A 24,368-nucleotide genomic window follows, 5' to 3' on the forward strand; every position below is an offset into this window, starting at 1 on the left:
AAATCCACTCCTGGTTCTTTTCTCCTCGGTAATTGGTGCTACTGGTTGTCCAGACTGTCCTCACGCCTGACTGGGTGGAAAACCGGCTGTTCTCAGCCCTTGGACTGAGTTGCTGATCCCTGACCTAGAGTTTCCAGCACTGCATCAAGCCTGGGGCACTCTGCCTTTACTGCGCAACCTGTCAGGCTTTTATAATCCACAACTCTAGATGGGTAAATTGTAGACATTACTTGGATAATATGAATATTGCCTTCCATTTCCACCTACGCCCTCCTGGCTCTAAAGAGAACTCAACCTGAAATGGTTTTTCCTGGAGCCCTCTTATTTGGCTTGTTTCCTGAAAAGTGAGGATGTTGCATGATTAAAATGTGGTCTCCGTCAGTATGCACGGTTTGTTCTTCCCCCCCCACTCTTATTTGCATATTGCTGTTCCAGTCCGACCATTTCTTAAGTGTCATTTTCCTAGTGTCTCCAAGGTAATAGAAGCTGGGTCATTTGAAAGCTGAGGAAGGTTCTAAGAACATTTCAGGGGGAACACTTAATTTATAATGTCTGACAGCACGGTTTCTGGTGCACTTTATACCGTTTCCTCACGCCGAATGGGGCCAGTGTGCATCCTTTGGGTGATGTCTGGTTGTCGCATGACCCACATTGTTCCGTTTCCAAATGGCTGGCTTTGTGTGAACTGGCCTCTGCAGTTGACAGACAGGGATGTAATTGTCCTTTTTTTATTTACTGATTGAACAGGAAATGCTCCCCCCCCCCCCCCCCCCCCCCCATGCAAAATCATGCGACTCCCATTTTATTTCTTTTCTGAACGGCTTGTTTTGTGTGAATGGGACTGGGTGCTGGAGTAATGTGATTGGTTTACGTTTTGGGCAGGAACCAGGACAGAATGTGAGCCGTCACAGTTCCAGTGTGGGAACGGGCGCTGCATTCCCTCGGTGTGGCAGTGCGACGGGGATGAGGACTGCTCTGACGGCAGTGACGAGACCACCTGTGGTAAGTGCTCCTGTGCGCTCCTGTGCGCTCCTGTGCGCTCCTGTGCGCTCCTGTGCGCTCCTGTGCGCTCCTGTGCGCTCCTGTGCGCTCCTGCATGCGTTACAGGCAGACTCCACCCCGGGTATTTTCACAGGCTGCTTTGGTCCTGTGCTCAATTTGGTTGCAGCAGGTGGGCAACAAGGGCCATATCGGTTTCTGGTGTTCGTGCCAACTTCTAGCTTTAATTACTGAATTAGTCCTAACATTTACGCCAGCTGACATTTTGGCTACGTTTCGTGGAAAGCGCCTGACTGCCCACGTGCAGATGGAAGCGGTTTTGGAACCACTGCAGTTCTGTAAGTTTGTGTGGCTAAGAAGGTGAATGGCTGAAAAATGTAAATTGTTTAACTTGCCATGTATGAATGTATGCTGCCCAAATAAGTGAATGTAATCTTGTGGTCCATGAAATGACTACATTACAGAACAAGAACTGGTTTTTCTGCTCATGTTCACATGGATTAGCAGTCTTAACAGATCCTGAGATCCATGGTTTCCCCCTTGGTGTACTGCTGCAGATTTTGGGAGAGCTAAAAATGGACCGTGAAGGCCAGCCGGTTGAGGGTGAATATTTTTGTGAGGGAAAGTTCTCATTTCCCAGGCACTCATGACCCAGATAAGGGCGCACACAGGTATGGGGTGGGTGAGCAGCCGGAAGGGGCTAGAGAAGGCTGCCCAAATCAACCCCCCCGCAACCCACATACAGATGGATGGACAGGCGGACGGACCAATTAAAATGCTGGACTCCTGATTTGCCCGAATCGCCCCAGACTAGATTACATAGTGCACTTCAAAGTGTGTAAAGGGTGCCAATGGGACATTCACTTATTGCCATTCAAACCCCAGTAGGATATCGCCACAAGGGTGTACTTGTGGACTTGGAGGGGGGCATGAGTAGACTGAAAATGTGATGGAAACGAGGTCATGATTGCTTGAGCACAAAGGAAATCCAACTCTCCCCAAAACCACAAATGGCATTTTTGCGATCCAAACCCTGCTTTATTCAAACTCCTATAACCTTTGACATGTTAAATATTCTGCTCTTGTTTGGAATTTGTACATTATTCTTTGTGCTTAGTGCTGCAAATGTAACCCAGTCTCACCTGTCCTGGAATTTTAAGCTGTAGTTGTACGAAAACACTATCTATTTTAGGCTAAAATGCCAAGTAAAAACCTAGTCTGCCTTTCAGTTGTCTGGTTCCATAGCTATAAATGCTGAACTGGGTGCCAAGGCTAGTAATTTGAAAGATGGTTTTTAATGAGTCTTCATGAAATTAATCCCTTTGACTACAGATTTCCCAGCTATAATCTGAAATGCACTTGCCCTTAAATTGACTATAGCTCTTTAGCAGTAGTACTGTGTCCTAAAGTTTGGGTGTTGTTTTTTTTTTTTTTACAGAAGAATCAGGAGTCAGAGGAGCACATGCTTGTCAAATTTGCCATGTAACTGCAAATTTCAAATTTGTTAGAAAAAAATGGAGAGAACCAGGGTTCAATATGTAATGGCTTTGTATTCAAATACTTTTCTGTGCTCAATTGATCTTGGCTGGTGCAATTGAGCCAACTTCGAGGACCAGAAGGTGATTTGCACTTTGACAGCATTTCATAGGTTCATAGATGTGCAGTATGTGCCACTCAGCTACAGGCCAGGGCCCCCTGCTAAGATGTGGACGGTCACTGCAGTTGTAACCCAGGGTGTTGGTGTTGGACACACTGCCTTCTGGGTGAAGTCTGCCTGCCTCTTCCAGTGGGTATTGGTCTTGTAAATGCAGAGCAAAGCATTTGTGATGTGTGGCTGTGCCTTGCTGTCTGCCTCAAATGATGCCATTATGACAATTTTGGCTTCATGGCTTCATTATGTGCCCCATCATTTCTACAGTGAGCTGAATTTGGCCCCCTGCTTGTCAGTTTCCACATGCCAAATGTCCCTTCTGATTTGATTGGGTTTCTGTAGGCTCTAGTTGTGGGGCCAGTATTTTTCTTTGAAAGCTGGCTGCAAGCGAGGATGCTCGAGTGGCCAGTCTTATCTGAAAAGGGTGAGTTGGCGCAGGCATTCATTTTGGCCCTGCTCTACCACACGATTCCCGGAATTAACTGATTGTGTTCTTTCAGTCAAAACCTTGATTAGAATCAAGTGTTTTAGTTTTTGACTAGAACAAAACCTGCAGCCACATCAACCCTAATCTCTGGATAAGATTGGACAACCATGAGCAATACAGTCCAACAGCTCTTGTTTGCTTCTGGCATACCATAGACCTCTGCCTCAGACATTTAGTCTCTGAAAATTGGTATTTACAGATTTATTCCGGAAAATGACATTCCGGACATGTGGGTACAGTGCATGTAGATGCTTTTGGCCTTTGGCCTGGGACTAGCTGCTAAGGTTGGGTGGGACGTGTTCGATCTGAGCGGTGTCTGCTCAAGTGCCTTACACCACACCGCCCAAACTGAAAGAGCAGGCCCGTTTCTTCAGCAGAGCCATGCGATGAGAGGATCCGAAACTGCTGGGATGGGTTTTCAGATTTTATTTGGCAGTTTGTAGCCAGAGGCAATCAGACAGCCGGGAATACTCAAGCAGCATCTCGCTCTTGGAGTGCGATGGGTGTATTCCTGCCTGAAACTCTTAACGGGCACGCTTGAGATGTACCAGGCAATTTACGAGGTCATGTCAGAACTAGGAACCGTTACAGTGCTACTTCATGAAATGTCCTTTAAAAAGAAGCGCTAGGCCAATGTATCATTGGCTGACCGGAGAGGACGTTGACTGTAAATGAAAAGGAAGGCTTACTTGGGTAATTTTATAGACCTGGAAACTGGAAGTAATTCCTAGAACATGCATCATAACCTCTGACAATGGTTGCGCTAGTGTTCAGATTTGTCTTTTTTGGTGTTACTGCTGGCCAGTTCACTTGTATTAAGCAGGAAATGTTTATCTCTGGTTCAAGTGCAGTCCAATTCAAATTCCACCCTTGCCTGGCTTCTCCCAATCGGGTTGAGTGTCTACTCCTGTTCTTGGTGCCGTCTTATCCTCCCAAGGGAAAGTTGGCAAGTGAAGTTTGCAGGGGCAAAACATTTAACGGCTTGGACCCCAGCCATGCAATGGAATGAAGTACCGTGAACTCTTCCAGGTTTTTACGCTGCAAACTCTCAAACCCTGCTTTGTGATGTACAGGGCGGCCTGTAGCGTAGTGGTTAAGGTAAATGACTGGGACACACAAGGTCGGTGGTTCTAATTCCAGTGTAGCCACAATAAGATCCGCACAGCCGTTTGGCCCTTGAGCAAGGCCCTTAACCCTGCATTGCTCCAGGGGAGGATTGTCTCCTGCTTAGTCTAATCAACTGTACGTCGCTCTGGATAAGAGCGTCTGCCAAAAAGCCAATAATGTAATGTAATGTGCCCCCCCCCCCCCCCCCGCTAACATGCTCTGTTTCCCCTGCAGTGAGGAAGACATGCGCTGAAGCTGACTTTGTCTGCAACAACGGCCAATGCGTCCCCAAGAGGTGGCACTGCGACGGGGAGCCGGACTGCGAGGATGGGTCGGATGAGAGCATGGAAGTCTGCCGTGAGTGTGGGGTGCTTGTGTGGATTCCCCTTCCTCACTACCCGCTACTGGGAGTCCGGAAGTACAGGCAGAAAGTGTCCGCCAGTCAGTCGGCATGGTTTTACTGGTTATTCCATGATTTTTTTATTTTTTTTATTTGACATTTTTAAAAATATATGTCCACAAGGTGATTTATACTGGTGTTCAGGTGGGCTCTACAGTTGAGCTTGAAGAAAAAATAAGCCTGTAGAAATGGTGCGATTGGTTTATAGGGTACAGAATGTCATTTCACATTTATTAGGAAATGCTGGTTTTCATATCTTTAATGTCTCAGCCAGAGCAGAGATTTGGTTGTCGTAAGGATGCAGCGTTCACTTGCATTCAGCCTTTTATTGCTGAGCTATCTCTTCTGCCATTGGCTGCTGAGCATTATCAGCGTTTTCTGATTAATCAGGAAAATGGCATGATCAACTGATTCCAATCCTAAGCTACAACTTGATCCCGACTGAGACGAGCGTTTGAGGAAACCATTTCCCCAGGCTGCCCAGAGCAAACAGCTGTGCAAATGTTAGATGTAGCTTTGGATAAACGAGTCATGACTGATTTAATATTGTGAAAGTCCTTGAAATGATATCTCCTTTCCTTTCACTCTTTCCTGCCTTCACTCGTGTAGTTTGTAGACTGTGAAAGACTCCAGATGGCCACAAAGCCAGGCTTTAATCTCGTGTTCTGTAAAGAACTTGTGCCTATGTGCTGACAATTCTTTTTAGCCAAACAAATGGTCTGAGGGTAGCATTTGACAAGTTGTACATTTCGTTTTGGAATGATGTCAGTTTCACCAGCTGTTGGTCTCCCTCAACTCTTAAATACCCTTGGCAACTGGTTTCATGTGTACAACATGAAATATTATTGTCCTCCACTGCTTGTTCCTTTTTGTTTTTTTGAGAATTGTGTAAATCAGTTTGCATAAGAATTTGTGGTTTTGGCCTGCTAATTGAAGCTGTATGTTGGTTGTATGGGATTTTCCCATAAAAAATCCTGTCTGATCCTCATGCCTTAGATTCTTCTTATTCAGGCTCAGTTCATTTAAGGGCACCAAACCTGACCTTAAGCTGGCGAACATCCAGCCAGCACACCATACTGCTTTTCACACCATGCATTGCATGCCAGGAAAAAAATAAACTGTGCTGTCACACATTTACAAGACTCAAAGTTTTGTTTTTATGCAGTTTGTTTTACTGGCTTATTTTACATTAATCTTTTTGAAGCTATCCTTTCTGTACTTTACTGTCCTGGCTGAAGTCCTATTTGCTGAGAAGCTCTTGGATTCCAGAATAATCTTCATTTCCAGTTGAATTGATCATCATATTCCTGGCCTAGTTCCATCTGGGTGGGATGCTTGGTATTGGTGCTAAATAGGATCATAAGTTTATACACCAGTCTGAATGAAGTGTAATCTGATCAGGACAAACAAGATGACATTTTGATGCCTGAGCCTGTATGCAGGGCTGACTGCGTGTGTTCCTGGAGTGGTTAAGGTAAACTGCGTGTCATTTCGGGTTTGATTTTTTAAAAATTAATTTTCTTATCCCCATCCCCCCCAGACACACGGACCTGCCGGGTAAACGAGTTCAGCTGTGGAGCTGGGACGACCCAGTGCATTCCGGTCTTCTGGAAGTGCGATAGAGAGAAGGACTGCGATAACGGTGAAGATGAGATCAACTGTGGTACGTTCCTTGGTCTTGTTGTAGAGGGGTTGGGTTTTTTAAATTGTGGTTGGTAGGGGGGGGGGGTGGTGGTGGTTAAGTTGACGTGGAAAAACAAAGTTAGGAATTTCATTCTTCTTTCCCCAATGCTGTATCTTAATTGGGGAATCATGGTGGAGCAAGCTATAAAAATCTCCTTTTATGGAGATTCTGAATTCAGTAAGCAATTAAGTCCTTTTTGCCTTATTCTTATCTCATGGCTGGAGCACTCATCTGGAAGCTTCCTCCCCCCAAGCAACAGTTGGTAGAAAACATCCTACCTCCCTGTAACACTTCAGTCAAAGCCACCTCCTCGAGTTCCCATGTCAGCCCAGAACCCTGTCACACCCAAACCCGAGTGTTACACACCCAAACCCGAGTGTTACACACCCCACGCAGTGTCCCTGAGACGCATGTCCCTTTTTGTTTTTGCCCCAGGTAACATCACCTGCGCCCCGCTGGAGTTCACCTGCGCCAGCGGCCGCTGCATCTCGCGCAACTTCGCCTGCAACGGCGAGGATGACTGCGGGGACGGCAGCGATGAGCTGGACTGCGCGCCCTCGTCCTGCGGGCCCGGCGAGTTCCAGTGCGGCAACGCCACCTGCATCCCCGCCAGCTGGGTGTGCGACGACGACGTGGACTGCCAGGACCAGTCGGACGAGTCGCCCCGGCACTGCGGCCAGCGGCCCCCCACCCCGCCCACCCGCTGCCCCTCCAGCGAGACGCAGTGCGGCTCGGGCGAGTGCATCCACCGCAAGTGGCGCTGCGACGGCGACCCGGACTGCAAGGACGGCAGCGACGAGGCCAACTGCCGTGAGTCCGTCCACCCGCCTCCAGCCTAAGGAGGCCCTCTCCACCGGCCCCCGCTCTAGAGCCTCAGGAGGCCCTCTCCACCGGCTCCTGCTCTAGAGCCTGAGGAGGCTGCTCCACCGGCCCACCTCGAGCAGAATATGGTCAAATGTTCAATTCCAAATTGTATGCCTTCTTCCTGGTGTTCCCTTCCCTTGTTTCAAGGGGGGAATCTCCAAAATGCCAGGGTGAAATATGGAGGCCACGCCAAGTGGGTTTCGGTTCCAAATTATGAAAGGGGAGGGAGCAGTTACCCCTTGCATTTCCTCCCTCCCACCAAGGGCTTCCTGGGAAATCCCATAAATCACGCACTTTCAAATGGAAGCCATTTTCTGTAGTGGTTCAGAAAATTCATGTGCATATTTTGAGGAATGGGCAGGGGGATTAAGAACTGAAACTTTTACGGTCTGATACTTTAGCCAACTTTTGTATTTGGGTGTTTATGAACATTCCAGTCTTATGAAACACTAGTGAAGTTCTTAAACCTCACTCAATCTAATTTTTTGTGATAAAACGCACACCAGCCAAAGTCATTGAGGAGGGGAGGAGTGTCTCTGGTTGAGTGGCCTTTAGTTTGGATTTGTTCATCTCTCTGGCTAGCACCATGTTGAAGGTGGACATGCAAAGTGTGTGATGGTGATGTCAAAGTTACAGAAGTCCAAACGTCGGCTTGTTTAAATCAGCAGGTCCTGTAGTTCTCCAGCACCAGGGATTCTGACCCAGACAGTGTCCCTGCACACAGGGAGGGCTGTGAGCATGTCTGTTAGGGGCTTTTGGGCAAAGTGTGGACAGTGATCCTGTGAGATTTACCTTCCCCGTTTTGTCGTTTTTTAAATTGGTCCAGCTGTGCGGACCTGCAGGCCAGACCAGTTTAAGTGCGATGACGGCAACTGTATCCATGGCAGCCGGCAGTGCAACGGGCTGCGGGACTGTGCGGATGGCAGCGATGAGATGAACTGCAAGAACGGTGAGTCCCAGCGACTGGGCTCGGCCTCTCCCCTCGCCTCGGGTTACTTTCGTTACTGTTTCTCAGTGACGCTGGAAATGGCTAAATTTAAACATCTAGACTCTAAGCCCTGTCTTGAGGGGAGTGGATGATTGTCTGGACTTGGGCCCGTTTACTTAATCTATGGATTTAAAATGTCATTTGCTTTGACTCATCAGCATTAACTGCACCCCACTGATGTTCTGTTTAAAAGGTAATGGATCAGGCATAGTCTGATCCTCTTTACTGAGAGATTAGAAGTTTAAAAAGATGTGTGGGGGTGGGGGTGGGTGTGGGACATGATGTTAATTGCCAGTGTGGGCTGCAGAATGAGGGGCCAATGGTTGCCCCTTCCCCCCCACCTTCTTTTTAAATAACTTTTCAGGTAGACGGCATACTTTAAATGCCTCTTCCTGTTTCATTCACCCAGTGACCCAGTGCAACGGCCCGGACAAGTTTAAGTGCAGGAGCGGGGAGTGCATCGAGATGAGCAGAGTGTGCAACAAGAACCGCGACTGCCCAGACTGGAGTGATGAACCCCTCAGGGAGTGCAGTGAGTCTGGGGGCCAGGGGCCAGGGATGACATCTCTCCTGATTCCTTCTCTCGCTTAATAAGCGCAAACTAATTCATGCTTTAAGGGACTTTCACCCCCCCCCTCTCGAGTGATGTCGGAATAATATCTCTGTCAATTGTGACTAGTCATAATTCAAGGAAGATTAGCCAGGATGAGATTTTATTTGATGACCAGACGGGAGTAAAAACAGATTGTTCTTCATGGTCTCCACCCCCCGCAGATTAATAGGCAAATAACTTGCAGACCTAAATGTTTCTGAGCCAGAGGACTGGGGTGTGTGAGCACACAGGCTTCTGCACTGACAGCTGATGGAACAGAACATTCAGCAGTCAAGCCAGATGCTAGCACCCCCTAGAGACATTTGGAGCATCTGATTAGGATTTCCTGATTAATCTGCCAAATCATATCCCTTCATTCTTTAGTTTCTGTTGTTCACAAACAATGAGTTCTGCTGATATAACCTGGTCTCTTGTTCACAAACCATGAATAAACTAGTGCTGGCATGGGGCTTCTGAAGCCTTTCTATAACAGTCACAGTAAACCAACTCTGTGGTGGTAACTGCACATTCTGTAAACACTTATTCATGACTGCATAATTTGCCATCTTTTGAATGTTTTTGCCATTTTGTAGTTCTACCTTGGCAGTACTAAATAAAGCATTTCTGGTTTGCATATTGTAACTTCAGCCACACCCTTACTGTAAATGATAGCCGCAATGCCCCACCCTGACTGTAAATGCCAGCTGATGCAACCCACCATTATGTTGCTTCAGATTACTTTTTCGTACCTGTCTGGTATCACCTGCCTTTCCAGTCTTCTCCAAAATAACCATTTCTGCCCTGTAGTCTACATCTGAACTAGTGAGCCTAACTGCCTCATTGTTGAGGTTATGTATCTGTTCAGATGGGCAGTTGCTTATGAGCCATAATGGCCTAGTTTATAGTTTTGTTTTGTTTGGGAGTTTTGTGCACTCATCACTTTAGCTTGACAAAAACCTAATTGCATGTAGATGCTGTAACATTTATGCCCTGGTGTGTGTTTAAAGGCCTTTAGCCTTTTTTTGTAGCTGGCCAGTTGGGTATTCATTTTGCTCTCAATTTTACAGTTTCATGCAATTTGAAAGGCTGCTCGTCTCCCTAAAATCAGCTAGCCAGTTTCAATTGATTAGTTTTAAAATCTGTATTGAACTGTCGCACTCTCCACGCTTGTGCACTTCTGTAGAAAGCCTAGGGCCATGTCTGAAGCTTGCTTGCCAGCAACTGGGTCTATAAATTTAGTAAACTGGATGAGAATGTTAAGTATGTAAAATTATCTAAATATAGTGGACTTAAAATCCAAGGATGGGGTACACTTTTCCAGGGTTTTTCTGGAAGCCATGTCTGATACAGCCAGCTAACTATGTCCTCAGAATATGCACTGTCCAAAATATCCTGTGCCATTTTCCGGTGGTACAGCATCATAAGACGCTGTGCCTCTTTCTTATCCGCTGTACTAAACTTTATGGGAAATGGTGTGTATTCTTGTAGACTGTACATGTTTTGAAGACCTAGTTTGTCTTTCGGACACTGCCTTGGGCATCCTCTCAATACTTGGGTTTTTGTATTTGTATATGTGCAGCTAACTTTTTACCTTTTATCAAGGTAGAATGGAACTCTTTTGGTATTATGTGAGGAATCGGTGGAGCTGGAATCCAAGGTATTATGTCAGTCAGAGGAGGCACAGTGCCAGTTTGTGGGAATTTGATCAGGACACCAGGGTTGGCACCTCGACTCTTTGAATGATAATAGATCAGGACTTTGGTTTGACAATCATGGCGCAAGACACCCTGCTGTTATGTTGCATGAGGGATCCGATCTAGGAGGAGCTTTTCATGGAAAATGTGCTTTAACTGTAGTTCTTTTGTGTTGCAGAACTTGTAATACTTGTATTCCTCAACTGTAAATGAGACTTACAGGCACAAGCATGTATGCAATTTTGGGCTTGTGAAGGGCCGCTTACACTATTGGCGTACTCTAGCTCTAGTTCAAAAGACCAGGGTGTGCATACCAGATCTAGTTAAAATACGTGTTTGTATTCAAATACTTGTCTATGCTTGAATGAACTTGTCTGGTGTATTGGAACCTATGAAATGGTCTGTCCAAAATCTGCCTTCTGGTCCTCTTGGTTGGCTCAGTTACACCAGGCAAGATAAATGGAGAACGATTAAGTATTTTAATCTAAAACTGTCACTGCAAGTATTTGACCCAGGTCTGGTGTGTGGTCTGTTTGGCTTGCCCTGTGTGAAGGATAACTTTTTAAGGATGTGATCATATACCCATTCTTCTGAAGGCTTTATATATTTGTGAATGGGATGTGTTTGTAATGCTGGTTTTTAATATCAAATTGTCTTCTGTCAGATCTGAATGAATGTCTGCTCAACAATGGGGGCTGTTCCCATATCTGTCGGGACAGGGTCATTGGCTACGAGTGTGACTGCACCCCCGGGCTGCAGCTCATCGACCGCAAGACCTGTGGAGGTAAGGTTTAGGGATGTGAGGGCAGGGTCATGTGGTGATATTGTGTATAGCCTAAAGCCAGGATGTTTTTAACTTGACATTGGGACACCTGAATTGTAACTCCTAAATTGTATCAAGCAATCTGCTGTTCAGACAGTATTTGGGAGGGCTGCATGATTTCTTTTCTTTATTTTTTTTAATTTTTTTATGCATAATAACTGATTAGATGGAGCTTTTCCCCCCTCCACAATGCCCTCCCAATCCCACCACATGGCACCAATTTCCTGTAAATACTGTATTTGAAAGGGAACGGGGGGAGAAAATGAGAACTTGATTAAATAAAATGCTGTGTAACTGTTCACCGATCTCTGCTGCCTCGCTCAATGCCTCCTCTGTTCCTCCCTTGTCTTCTCTACTTGCACAGATATCAATGAGTGCCTGAACCCTGGGATTTGTAGTCAGATCTGCATAAACCTGAAAGGGGGGTACAAGTGTGAGTGCCACAGTGGATATCAGATGGACCCTACCACTGGCGTGTGTAAAGCAGTCGGTAAGACCAATCTCTGTCCATCCTGCAGTGTCTGTGGGTGTTTCCACACATGCCAATACCCTGATTTTACCCCAATTATGGCAATACTCTTCAGTCTGTATTGTCATGATTGGCATATTCAAAGCTGGATCAAGAAACTGCAATGTTTGGCTAATCTTTCTTTTTGTGTGTATATAAATGTCTTCTGGCTTCTTGCAATTGTGCATAAGGTAGAAGTTCTCAGTGGAAACTAGCATGGCTGCAATTTACACTTTAAAATTTTATTTCTGATTTATTTTCTCAATTTGGTAGCCAATTATACCCTATCTAATCCATTTGGTGCTAGCTGGGGACACCGCCTTACAACCCCTTCCCTTGGTGACCCAGTAGGATCTTGTGATCCTGAGAGGGACACGCCTTCTCCAAGCAGTCTCGTCTCAATTAGACTGTTACTCTGAGGTGCTGCATGCGGTGATCCCACTAACCCTGCCAAGTCCCTCCCCTGGAGCAGTGAGCTTTTTGGCAGGACTGGGAATCGAACCCCGGCCTGTTGCGCCACCACGGCTCATTTCGTTTCTGAGTGTACACCCATTATGGAAAGAATAATGTAAATGTGGCCATTATTGTAGTAATGACATTACTTGTATCCAATTGTAGAATATAACAGATCACTCACAATCAGGGAATTGGTGTGCATGTAGATGTAGACAATTTCACACTGTCCTGCAGTGTTGCATAATACATAGTTGAAAACATTGAGTAAACTTGGCTGAATCTCCAGTCCTGCATGGCTGTTGTCTGCTGGTAGAACTCCAGTCCTGGGGGGGGGGGAAAGCCAGGTCCAACAGCATTTTTGTGGTTTCTGTTCAGTCAGCTGCTAATTTTGGGCTTGGGACTGTGGTTTGACATTAGCCAATAAGTGATTTTTAAAAAGCACTGAACCAGCTGTTGTGGCCCTGGATCGGTGTATTGAGATCCCTGTTCTGATACTCCGATGAGTGTCAATCTCCAACACTGGAGGCGTGCAGAGATTGCTGGGCTTTGTTGCAACATGAGTGAAGTCCTTAATAGGCTAAAGATGTTGTTCCCAAGGTGATAATTGACTACTGATTGAAGGGAAGGCACAAAGGCCTGTACCCTGCAGCCCTCCAGGACTTCAGTGAGATACTCCTGGTTAAGGCCTTTTGGAACATTTCACCCAACTCGTAAGCCAGCACCCCTCCATCCTCCACCAATTCACCCCAAATACCTTCACACCCCAAGGCAAAGAGCCGTGCCTCATCTTCACCAACCGGAGAGACATCCGTAAGCTGGGCCTGGAGCGGATGGAGTACACCCAGATCGTGGAGCAGCTGCGTAACACCGTCGCCCTTGACGCGGACTTCACCCAGCAGAAGATCTTCTGGGCTGACCTGGGGCAGAAGGCCATCTACAGGTAACCTGCTGAAAATGGCAGGGATTGTAGCCAATGTTATCCTTCCGCAGGGTGAGGGAGGGAATCATTTGTGTACATCCCTTTTAATTGGATGAAAAGCATTGCTGTCAGGATTGTCATTCTCCTGTATCAGGAAAATGTTTCCTGTAGATCATAAGTGTCTCTGGGGGATGAGACAATGTTATCTCTAAGCAGCCGTCTGAGTGCAAAGCTCTTGGTATGCTTGTGCTAATGCTATACCCTGTTCATCTGCTGCTGAGGTGGGCTTTTCCAGATTCATCTGGGTGAAGTCATATCAGTGCTGCAAGTATTGTTCAGTTGCAAATCGTGCCATACCCACATGTAGTCCAGGATTCCAGTTTTTGTACATTTGTTACTGCTTTAAGTTGGTAAAAGTGTTGCAATTTTAAAACGTTGAAGATCAGTGGTTCCTCCCTAGATGCTTACACTTATGTTGAATTGGTAGTAAAGCAGCTTGCTTTGTCTTTAAAATTTAATATTGGTGTTCTAGCCTGCTGGTGAGCAGGATGGCTAAGGGAAGGAAAAAGGTCACTGGAACCTTTTGTTGAGTTGGTGTTTGGATATGGCCTTCTCAACTCACTGCTCAGTAGCCTAGAGGACTATCAAAGGATTTATGACTTCTTCCCTGAGACATCTATTGATTTTCATTCACATCGGTTTTCAAGGGCCACAAAACCAGTTGACCATTAGTGAAGGGTCAATACAAAATGTGTTCTGGCTTTAAGTTCAGGGCTGGTCAACCTCCTTGGAGTAGCAGAGATGTTTTGACAATGTCCCCATTTCAGCACTGTCCTGGACAAGCGGGATGAGGAGAACAGCCATACCAAAGTGATCGATAACGTGCAGACGCCCGTGGGCATTGCGGTAGACTGGATCTACAAGAACCTCTACTGGTCTGACCTGGGCGCAAAGACCATCACTGTGGCAGACTTCAGTGGCACCAAGAGGAAGGTTCTGTTCAACAGCGGACTGAAGGAGCCGGCTTCCATTGCAGTGGATCCTCTTTCTGGGTGACTGACTCTATTAAATATCCGTTTTGTCAAGAGTGTTTTGTTTGCCAGCATTCTCTGTCTTATCGATCCAGATCATCTTAATGTGGAGTCCCAATCCTTTTTGGGATTTCATTCAAGCTCACAATCTCAATCAGAAATGTTTGGGGAGAGCTACACACGGTATGTATGCTTGGTAAAAACATTTTACTGTGCTTTGAGCGAATAATATAATATTTCATTCATTAAAACTGGTGGTGCTATAGACTGTGTATCCTTGCTGCACATAACCTTTTTACTGTGGTCCAATGGGTGAACAAGTACTGATGTGTACAGCCATTTTTAAAATGAAACGAGAGCAATTTGTTGGAACAAAGACTATATTATGCACACCAACCCTCCAAAAATTGTGTTTGGCAGCCCTGTGGTATTTGGATGCAATTCTTGGTGTAGGTTTACAAGCATTCTACCTGCATTATAAATATTCTATTTTTATTCTATTTATTCTGATGTGAGAAACTGACATGACTGGCTTTAGGAGCCTTGTTTTAGATTCCTCTGCCATTCTGTGTTTAGGGGGGTTTGTTTGGTTTCTTTTTGGCTAAGGTGTTGTATGCAAAACCTCAAATGATTTTCAAGGTACGGATCAATTATTTAATTTTAGATGGCATTACCCTAGGGCCGTTGTGTTTAAATTGGTTGCAGTGGGCAAGGTGGGAAAGCTCAACAGCACTGAATTTAACAATGTACTCCAGTTAGTGCTGTGGGGGAAAAAAAATAGCCAACTAAGGCAGAAATTTTCCTGAGTAGAAATCTCTACCAATGCCTGAACATGCCATTGTCTTTAATGCTTTATTTTAAATGTATGACACTTCCAAATCCTCAACAAAGATGTCAGGTTTGTAGTGCTCTGAAAGATGACTGCTTCTACAAAGTAAATAAAAACCTACTTGAACTGCATTAAGGGCTGATCCTGCATTAACGGCACAATCTTATTTGATATAAATCATATGTAAGCATATTTGGAATACTGGATGTCTGAATTTCAAACTCGGAATGTGGGTAGGCTTATCAGGCTAGTGTAAGGAGGTGGAAGTCTCCCAGCAATGGTGCAAATACTAATGAACTTTGGTTTAGTCTTAAAAGAAAGTTGTAAAAAGCTAGGACGTGCCACTGCTGTGGTTTCCCTGCTTGTAAACCTGCTTTGTTTCATTCAGCAGTCATCTGTGTCATCAGGAATGTGCCTCCTGGTCCTGTTTATTTAATTCATTTTTTCCCCTCTCAGGTTTCTGTATTGGTCCGACTGGGGAGAGCCAGCAAAGATTGAGAAGTCCGGCATGAATGGTGTGGACAGGCAGGTCCTGGTTGCGACTGACATTCAGTGGCCCAATGGGATCACTTTGGGTGAGTAGTCGCATGCCCTGTTAGGGAGCTTTACACATTCAATGGTTAATTGCTTGGTTTGATTCCAGCTGGACCCCCTTGCTAGCCACTTCACACCCCCTGCTTGTGTGGCATGCCTTGACCATATGGTTTGTGTGCATGCATGTCCTTATGACATGCTTCAGTCCTGCCTCAGACATTTAGGGTCTGAAAATCACATCCCTGATGACCAGCCTCTGCATATGTCTGGTCCTGTGCTTTAGTTGCATTGTGACCATAGCTGGCTAAATGGCACCCTCCCCTTTGCACTGTGGTGCCTTGTTTTGAAGTGTCAATAAAATTGATGACTGAACTCTCCAACCAGGAGTCTCCTGTGTGTTCAGAGACGTGAAAACACTGACGTACAAAAATAAATCTAGGTGTGTGAATCTGATGTTTGTATCGATTGCAGATCTGATCAAGAGCAGGCTGTACTGGGTGGACTCTAAGTTGCACATGCTCTGTAGTGTGGACCTGAACGGTGATAACCGCCGGAAGGTTCTACAGTCTCAGGATTACCTGGCCCATCCCTTTGCCCTGACCGTCTTTGAGGTAAGGACAGCCTGAAGGGGCGCATTTCCTTGATTTCTTACTAGTGATGGGCGAGCAAGAGTTCATTAGGGAGGAAGGATCCTTTTTCAATGGATTCAATGTTCAAGAAAGTCTAGTAAGTTGCCCAATACAAACTTGCAAACAGTCCTCCATTTACTTGTAAATTCTCTTCATCTTTGGTTTCATGATCCCTGCAATGGATGATGGAACCCCTGTAGTTTAGTCTTAAATCTGTTTTAGTCACTTGTTGATACTGCGGTCTCGCTTCAGAGTCTTATTGCTGGATTTGATGTATCGCTGTTGCTTTAAGCTCAGTGCTCCAACATCTGTTTGTGCGGTTTGTTTAACACGGGCGATATCTGGTTCATTGCTGAATTTAATCACAGTAAGCATATCAGCAGTGTGTCCCTGTTCCCATTGTAGAACGCTTTCAGGTGCCTGTTCTTGCATTTATGCATTTTCTTCCCTTGTTTCAGGATCGAGTGTTCTGGACTGACGGGGAGAACGAGGCAATCTACGGTGCAAACAAGTTCACCGGCACGGATGTGATTACGCTGGCCAGCAATCTGAATGAACCCCAGGACATCATTGTTTACCACGAGCTGATTCAGCTGTCTGGTGAGTGTTTGGCCATGGGTCTGGGCAGAGGTGGCTGCAGGCCCTGTGGGAATGCTGGAGGCAAATTACTTAAGCTTCCCTCCAGCTGCAAGTCCCTTCACTGATTTGAGAAATTTGCGCATGGATTTAGTACCCATGCCCACAAGATACTGGTGAGTTTCTTTACAAGTTGTAATGTGGATTTACTGTCAACACGCTGAGTGAGTTCTGGGTCTGTTCATAAAGCATCTCAAAAGTAGGTAGCTGTTGTATAGTCTGCTTTTCCTTATGTCATAATGGCTCTGTTTGAGATGAATACACTGATCCAAAAACAATGTTCTCAAAGCAGTTATGCCTTTAGGCTCTGGACAGGGGAAATCTGTCCCCAGATCAGCACTCTTGGTGAAATGCTTTATGACTATAGCCCCTGATACAGTACAGTTCTCTGCTCAGTGTCTGGTCTGTTTTTTGTCTCTTTGTAATGGGCTTGGTCTTGCTTGGCTCCTCCCTTAGCCTTCAGGACCAGAATGTCTTTTAAACGCATCACCTATGTGGTTCTAAAGCTCTGAAGACCATATTGGTGAAAAAGCAGAACCTGTGTGTATTGGGGTCAGGAAACACTATGGAGATGAATGGAGCTGCAAGAATCCCTGTGGGGCTTGTGTGCATTTTCTATTCCAGAAAATTGTGGCTATCTTCTACACAGTAGATCACCCACTGCTATGTTGGTTCACCCCATTTTGGACTACTGCAAAACATTTTCCCCAAGGATACTGTATTGGTATAGTCTGACACCAGAGGTCAAAATCTACCATTTTCTATCAAATGCTCATGCCAATTAAATGGAAAAGCTTGCATGCAGTTATAAATCTTGTGGCACTTTGCAGCTGCAACAAATTACCTTACAGATTTTTCATGGAGGCCATTTTCTTTTTTCTTTTTCCTGATTAATTGGTGGATGCAGTTTTCCATTCTCCTCCAGACCCTAAATCTCTCTGGCTGCCAGTTGCATCTGGCTTTACTGCTGACCATTGTCCTGTGAGCAGTCAGAGCACAAGTGTGTGCATGCACTCTTGCAACATGCCAAAGTTCTCTGCCTCTGAGGCATTAAGGCCTGAAAATGGCTTCCTGATTAATCGGGAGATGTTGGCCACTGACCTCCCTCTCTCCTTACAGGGACAAACTGGTGTAATGAGAAGGGAGACAATGGAGGCTGTGCCTACCTGTGCCTGCCAGCCCCCCAGATCAACAAGCACTCCCCCAAATACACCTGTGTCTGCCCCCTGGGCCAGGACCTAGCTGCCGACGGTCACCGCTGCAAACCTGGCAAGTACCCAGCATTCCCCTGGGCGCCCCAGAAAGGGCTAACCACCATTTACGGTGCTTTCGGTGGGCTCTGCTGTTGGCTCCATACGCATTGATTCCTTCTCTCTATGGCGTTTCAGGCATCGTTGCCCTGACAGTCCTCACTATAGACTGGCTTTGATTGTCACTCTGTTCCTTTAGTCGCCTAACCAAACAGCCCCCCCCCCCCCTCATTTTCTCCTCCTGCAATTCCTGCTGCCACTTGCCACAATGCGCTTTTCTTTCCCCGGCCCTTTCCGTTTGCTAACAGAGATGGGACTGCAGCAACTACAAATGCTCTACAGAATAGATTAGGGGAAGGTTACAGAATTGGAGGGGAGGGGACAGTTGGAATCCTGAAAGTCTACATCCATTTGCTTGTCATCTAGAAAATGGCGGGGGGGGGGGTGGGGGCGGAACTCATTAAAAGGGATGTTTTGCTGAAGTGAGGGGGGCAGAGGGTCTCCTTCCATTGGGGTTTGTAGAATGATAATCCATGGCCTAGGATGCATTCACTCCAAGGCGATAAAAGGCCTGACCCCCCCCCCCCCCCCCTTTCTGAATGAGGCGAGCAGCTTAAGGTCCCTTATTCAAGCCTTGCAGACTCCCTTTTAGACATCAGCTGAAAATGCTGCCGCCTTTTGTCGCTCCCTACGAATGGCATCCCTTTGTGACTTTTTTGGAGAACGCGCTGCGCAACTGCTCTCAGGGCCCAGAGAATTTGCAGGAATGGCGGGCCATCCGCGGAGAGTTGACGAGACTGACGGTCGCTGAACTACTCGTTTATTGTTGGAGGTTTGGCCTGGAATCCACCAGACTGGAGACTGAATATAGTGCTTCATCCTTCATTGGCAGGGATGCATCTTTCAGTGTCAGATTTAAGATGACTTCTTTACTTCTGAGATGTATAATCCCTGATTGGAACGATGAATTGGAAAATTGTGTCCTCAGCTTGTGGAGACGATGTGGGTATGTTATAAATGCGGGTGTAATGCTTCAAAGGGTTCAGAAATCCTTGCTTCACAAATGCCAATGTCTGGGCTGATGTTATAAAATCATGTTTGCTTTGGTCTGAATTGTCATCAGGATAAACATGTAACTTCTACCCACAAATTCATGGTTTCATCTCATTTTCACCTTGCTCATTACCATACATGAGCCTTTTTTGGTCTCCTGATTCTCACAGTAGTTGAATACTAATTTATTTTAAATGACCAAATGAAATCGGGCCCTCCTCACTCTTCCTCATTTCCAGTTTGCCTCTGCTCTTTCTCCCGGCTGTTTGCCATGTGTTCTCACTTGAAGTTGATGGATTGCGAGTTTGTAAATTTGGGGGGATGTGTGCAGGGGAACTAGCCTTGTGATATCTGAACGCGTGAGTGCTTGATGGTTCCTGGATGGTACAACCATCCATCAACGGGAAGAAATCTTGACTTTTTCCATTATTCGCTAAAGTGTTGCTCTTTCACAACAGCAGAGTCTTCAGCAGCCCCAAAGGATGATGGGAAACCGAGAATACGCCCCGCTCCTCCCCCAGGTAATTATTTCGGGCAGCTCTGGTGTGCTCCTCCCCAGTTCTGTGTCTGGACTGTCAGCCTCACAGCCTGGGGTTTTGTACTCAAGTCCCTGATGATTAAATTGCACACCCCAGTGACTTGCTGTGCTCCCTGTTGTGTTGACATGACCACAAACCAGCCTTATGGGAAGTGAGCCATGTAGAAACCTATGGTGACCAACATGTGGCGTTGAAGCCTCCGGAATGTGATACATTTTTCTGTTCAAAGCAGCCGATTGGTATCCCTTTCCTCCTTTAAAATAAAAAAATAAAATAAAATAAAAATAGGCCTTTTTTATTTTTGGAGTACCCTTGAGGACGGGTCTATGACATGAATCTATAAACATCCCTCTGCAAGTAGATTTGAAGGTTGATTTTGATTTGTTGGATGTTCGTCTACAAATTCTAGTTAATTTCTACAACATCATGGTGATCTTGTGATGGTGGAAGACCAATGAGTTGTAGTTCATATACTCATATAAAGGATAAGTCAGGAAATGCAAAAACTTGTATGCCGTTATTGTACACTAGCTTCCTAACCTGCATACTGTGATCTCTATTAGTTCTAACGGTACCAAAAACTGCACTGTCTAATCTGGTGCTTCATCCATCTGAATAGCTGCAAGATATTGGTTCAGGATGCTCATCAAATCTGCTGGATCGAACAAACAGACCTTGTTGTTTATGGTGGCTGTTTAATGTCAGTGACAGATTTATGGTGGGAACCAGTCATTCCTAATCCATTTGATTGGCATTTGAAATACATCGCCTTAGTCAATTTGTAAACTATTAAAACTGTGTACCTTCCGGTTTATTTTTAGCAAAAGCTTATTACATCAGGCATGACTAGCTACTGCTGAGTTTAAATGAGGACCTACGTTTAGCGCATGGTTAAGCTGTTTTTCGGAGTGGTCTGCAATCATTGAAAATGACCTAGATATTGAGCTGTACATTTGTGCTAATGTGCGAACATGCAATCAGTCTGTGCCTGTGTGAAACCTAGGAAGAATCTATTGCGCTGGTTTGGATTCTTCTCAGGTGGTTATGGCGGCAAGCAGACTTGTTTTTTGATTTATGTTCCATTTTGCACAAGTGACGCTCGCTGCCCTTTCTCATGACAGCTATGCCTTCAGAGTCCACAAAGAATGATGGGAAGGTGCAGACACGCCCCACTGAGCCTCCAGGTAACGAGTGGCTTCTCCCAGCCTTGCACCTGGTCAGTAGCCTTAGTCTCTACAGAGGGGGGTGTTTCACATCAGTCACGTGCTCAGTCCTCCCTGGGCTTAGGGCTTGAGGCTCGTTCAGAGCGATGAGCAGCTGTCCATGCTGTATGCTGTACACTAGCAGTCTTGTGATCAAAATATTCTGTGGACTTGGGTTCGTGACAGGGACTGCGGCCTGTAGCGTAGTGGTTAAGGTAAATGACTGGGAAACGCAAGGTTGGTGGTTTGAATCCCTGGTGTAGCCACAATAAGATCCACACAGCCATTGGACCCTTGAGCAAGGCCCTTAACTCTGTATTGCTCCAGGGGAGGATTGTTGCTAAGTCTAATCAACTGTACGTCGCTCTGGATAAGAGCGTCTGCCAAATGCCAATAATGTAATGTAATGTAATGATTGAGGCAGAATTGTGGTTTGTTTACGGCCTTCCAATGGTTGAATCGTCTTATATGGGCAGTTGAGATGCTCAGATGGTTGTGGAGAGGGGGGAAAAAAATCCCCATTTACCATTTGCTCATGACAGCCCTCTTTCATGACAGTGGGACCATCTCTGCCCACAATGCCTGAGACAGTCCAGACACCCCCTACTCGGCCTCCAGGTAATGACCCTGAGTGGCTCCGCCTGGCCTGCCTGAACACTGCATTTTTCAGGGTTCGAAGGGGGTGTTAAGGTTCATATTGGTCACTTGCTGAGTCCATTTGAAATTGGTTTGTTTGGGTGCCTTCTAAGATTGCCCTTCACCTGTATGGGCAGTGCCCAAATGTCATCAATATTCAGACATTAGCCAAATTAGCCAAAGTGATGCTCACTTCCTTTTTCATGACAGTGGCACAGTCTTTGACCCCAACAAACTATGACTGGACAGTGCACACGCACCCTGCTCCATTCCCAGGTAATTACATCACCTGGTGCCTTGTCAGTTTGTCCAGGACCTTCTTGATATTTTAGTTTTGACCAATCGGGAACCAGTACTCATTAAAGGCTGGTTCTCTATACTCATCCCTAAGGTTGACTGCTGGAGAATTGAGTGCCCTCTAGTAATTTGTTTGGGTGCCTTCTAAGAAGATTATGACCGCTTATGGGCAGTGTCTTAGTTATGCAGGTATGGGTGGGTAGAGGTTCCGCTGGCTGTATTATGGGTTTGTTGGGTAGATGAAGGAGAAGCTTTGCAGTCCAGGCATAAAATCTTCATTGCTAAAGTAATGTTCACTGCCCTCTTGACAGTTGCACCTTCTCCTCCTGTAAACTATGGCTGGAAGTATGAGACCCACCCAGCTCCACCTACAGGTAATTGCACGGAGCTTCAGTTCCTAGCCTTGCACCTGAGCACTAGATAATATGCAGCCTGAAATGTTTTTTTGTGGATCAGGCTTATTGGGATGAAGGTGCAGTGACCAGTGTAGGACACCATCTCGGGCAGTTGTATTAAAATGAAGCTGGATGCTGGTTGCTTGGTGCAGTGAGTTGAGGAAGGAAGCTGCTGAGGCTTGAGATGAACACTGAATTGGCATTGCAGCTGGGCTGGTCGGAAACGCAGGATGTGACATCCATTTCATTTTAGACTTTGTGAACAACCTGGCAGGATGGTGCTCTGAGGTTTGTGCTTTAAAACTCCTGTAAGATTATTCTGCAAAGTTTAAGGCATTGTGTACTCTACAGTGGTGCAAATGTGATTTTGTAATTTCAGTGATGGTTTGGTATGCTATTGGTGGGAGGAATGGAAGAATTGGTTTTGGGAACATACTGGGATCCTCTTTAGACAGTTGATGGATATTGATCCTTTCCACTTATTTGAGCACATTTCCATTGTGCTAAATTGGTGTTCACCACCCTTTTCCATGGCTGCTGCTCCTCTACCAACCAAAAAGACAGCACATATACACCCTGATCCTCCAGGTAGTGGCATTGGGTGCCTTGTCTCAGATCATTGTGAGGTTTTTGGTGGTTATTTGTTTGATTATGGCTCAGATGAGATTTAGTTGTGCGGGCATTGATGGGTACAGGTGCCTCTGCCCACCAAAACTAGGAAGCCAATCCTACAGCCAGTGTAGCTGAACAGGAAGCTTTGCTATTGATTTAAATTTTTATTGCTGAAGTAATGCTCACTGCCCTCTCGACAGCTGCACCTTCCCCTCCTGTAAACTATGGCTGGAAGTATGAGACGCACCCAGCTCCACCTACAGGTAATTACACTGAGCGGCCGACCCTAGCCCCTTGCCTGAACACCAGATGATATGCAGCCTGGAAAGGGTGTGAAGTGGAGTTAAAACATGGGTGAAATGCCATTTGGGACTGAGGTGAGAAGGTGCAGTGACTAGTGCAGGACTCAATCTGGCAATGTTACCAGTTAAAATGAAGCGGAAGGCCTGCTGCTGTGCCCAGGGCAACGACTCAGGAAGGTGGTGAGGCTGGAGAGGAACGCTGAATTGGCGGCTCATTCCAATCGCTTTTATCCTTCCTTGAGTCCTCTCCTCGTCTGTCCCAGAAATGGATGGAGGTCTGCCATCTCAGACATTCCAACCCATTTAAATGCTCATTGAAGAGCAAGGAGCTATGAGGCTCCAGAAGGCTGCTTGAGCAAGGAAATGAAAGTGCATCCCTTTTGGAAGATTTTTCCAGACACATGACATATGTGCTGATCCATCTTGTCCATGTCTATAATTGGCATGCCTATTCTGTTTTCCCAAAACATTTCCTCAATCCCTGTCACATCCTTTTTGCTTCCTTTCCGTGCTAGAATGAGGAAAGGAAACGGGGCAGTAAAATAAGCAGTTGGAAAGTGCCCTTGTTCAGCTTTTCAGCTGCTGTTGACAGGAACAATGTGCGATACTGTTGAAAAATGCAGTACTAATGAATGACGTTGGAGTCAAACGCACACCCCTTGTAGGAGTGTGTGAACTGTTTGGGAGATGTAATGAAGTGGGCAAGTCCACAGCTTTCCTTATGTTGTAGTTTACAAAGCATGTACCATGTCAAATGCAGCCTAGTCCTTTAGGGTTACTGGTTGTGTTCCAGGTGGATCACTTGCTAAATCCGCTACTAAATTAGACTGAACAATCTGGCAAGATGGGTCTGAGCCGTCTTATACTAATAGTATTGAAAAATTGTTCTGCAGAGTTTAAGACAGGAAGGCACATTGAGTTAAAATTCATAGCACCATAGAATACTAATTTAGAAATTTACCAGTGATGCTTTTTAGAAAGGGTTGTACTCTGAGGAAGTTTGTTGGCATGTTGGTTCTATTGGCGAGAGGAATTGATATCAGGTAATGCGTTTGGATTCTTTAGACCGTTATAATAGATAATGAGCATATCTACTTATTTGAGCACTAAATTGGTGCTCACCACCCTCTTCCATGACAGCTGCCCCTCTGCCAACCAAGAACTATGATTGGAAGGTGCAGCCATGCCCTACTCAGCCTCCAGGTAATGACCCAATCTGGCCGCTCCTCCCAGCCTTGCACCTGGACACTA

The 24,368-nt window shown here is 45.8% G+C and overlaps 1 protein-coding gene across 25 annotated transcripts in view; it reads left to right on the forward strand.

Annotated features, from left to right (window-relative positions):
- The window catches only part of vldlr (very low density lipoprotein receptor), a 40,186-nt gene that overhangs the window by 9,818 nt on the left and 6,000 nt on the right, over positions 1 to 24,368 (forward strand). For 4 of the 25 annotated variants that reach the window (XM_061215915.1, XM_061215916.1, XM_061215918.1 and 1 more), the window contains exons 2-16: positions 883 to 1,002; positions 4,479 to 4,601; positions 6,185 to 6,307; positions 6,764 to 7,138; positions 8,019 to 8,141; positions 8,590 to 8,712; positions 11,131 to 11,250; positions 11,654 to 11,779; positions 13,022 to 13,193; positions 14,000 to 14,224; positions 15,489 to 15,607; positions 16,038 to 16,177; positions 16,654 to 16,795; positions 17,951 to 18,100; positions 19,593 to 19,655. In XM_061215915.1, the coding sequence (XP_061071899.1) occupies positions 883 to 1,002; positions 4,479 to 4,601; positions 6,185 to 6,307; positions 6,764 to 7,138; positions 8,019 to 8,141; positions 8,590 to 8,712; positions 11,131 to 11,250; positions 11,654 to 11,779; positions 13,022 to 13,193; positions 14,000 to 14,224; positions 15,489 to 15,607; positions 16,038 to 16,177; positions 16,654 to 16,795; positions 17,951 to 18,100; positions 19,593 to 19,655 (2,244 nt within the window). Of the gene's footprint in view, positions 1 to 882; positions 1,003 to 4,478; positions 4,602 to 6,184; positions 6,308 to 6,763; positions 7,139 to 8,018; positions 8,142 to 8,589; positions 8,713 to 11,130; positions 11,251 to 11,653; positions 11,780 to 13,021; positions 13,194 to 13,999; positions 14,225 to 15,488; positions 15,608 to 16,037; positions 16,178 to 16,653; positions 16,796 to 17,950; positions 18,101 to 19,592; positions 19,656 to 20,794; positions 20,858 to 21,433; positions 21,494 to 21,721; positions 21,788 to 22,119; positions 22,183 to 23,015; positions 23,079 to 24,257; positions 24,321 to 24,368 lie in introns of all 25 variants that reach the window. The other 21 variants (XM_061215917.1, XM_061215919.1, XM_061215921.1 and 18 more) reach the window with 16 other exon arrangements.

The sequence above is a fragment of the Conger conger genome, chromosome 12 (genome assembly GCF_963514075.1).
Source record: "Conger conger chromosome 12, fConCon1.1, whole genome shotgun sequence".
NCBI lineage: Eukaryota > Metazoa > Chordata > Actinopteri > Anguilliformes > Congridae > Conger > Conger conger.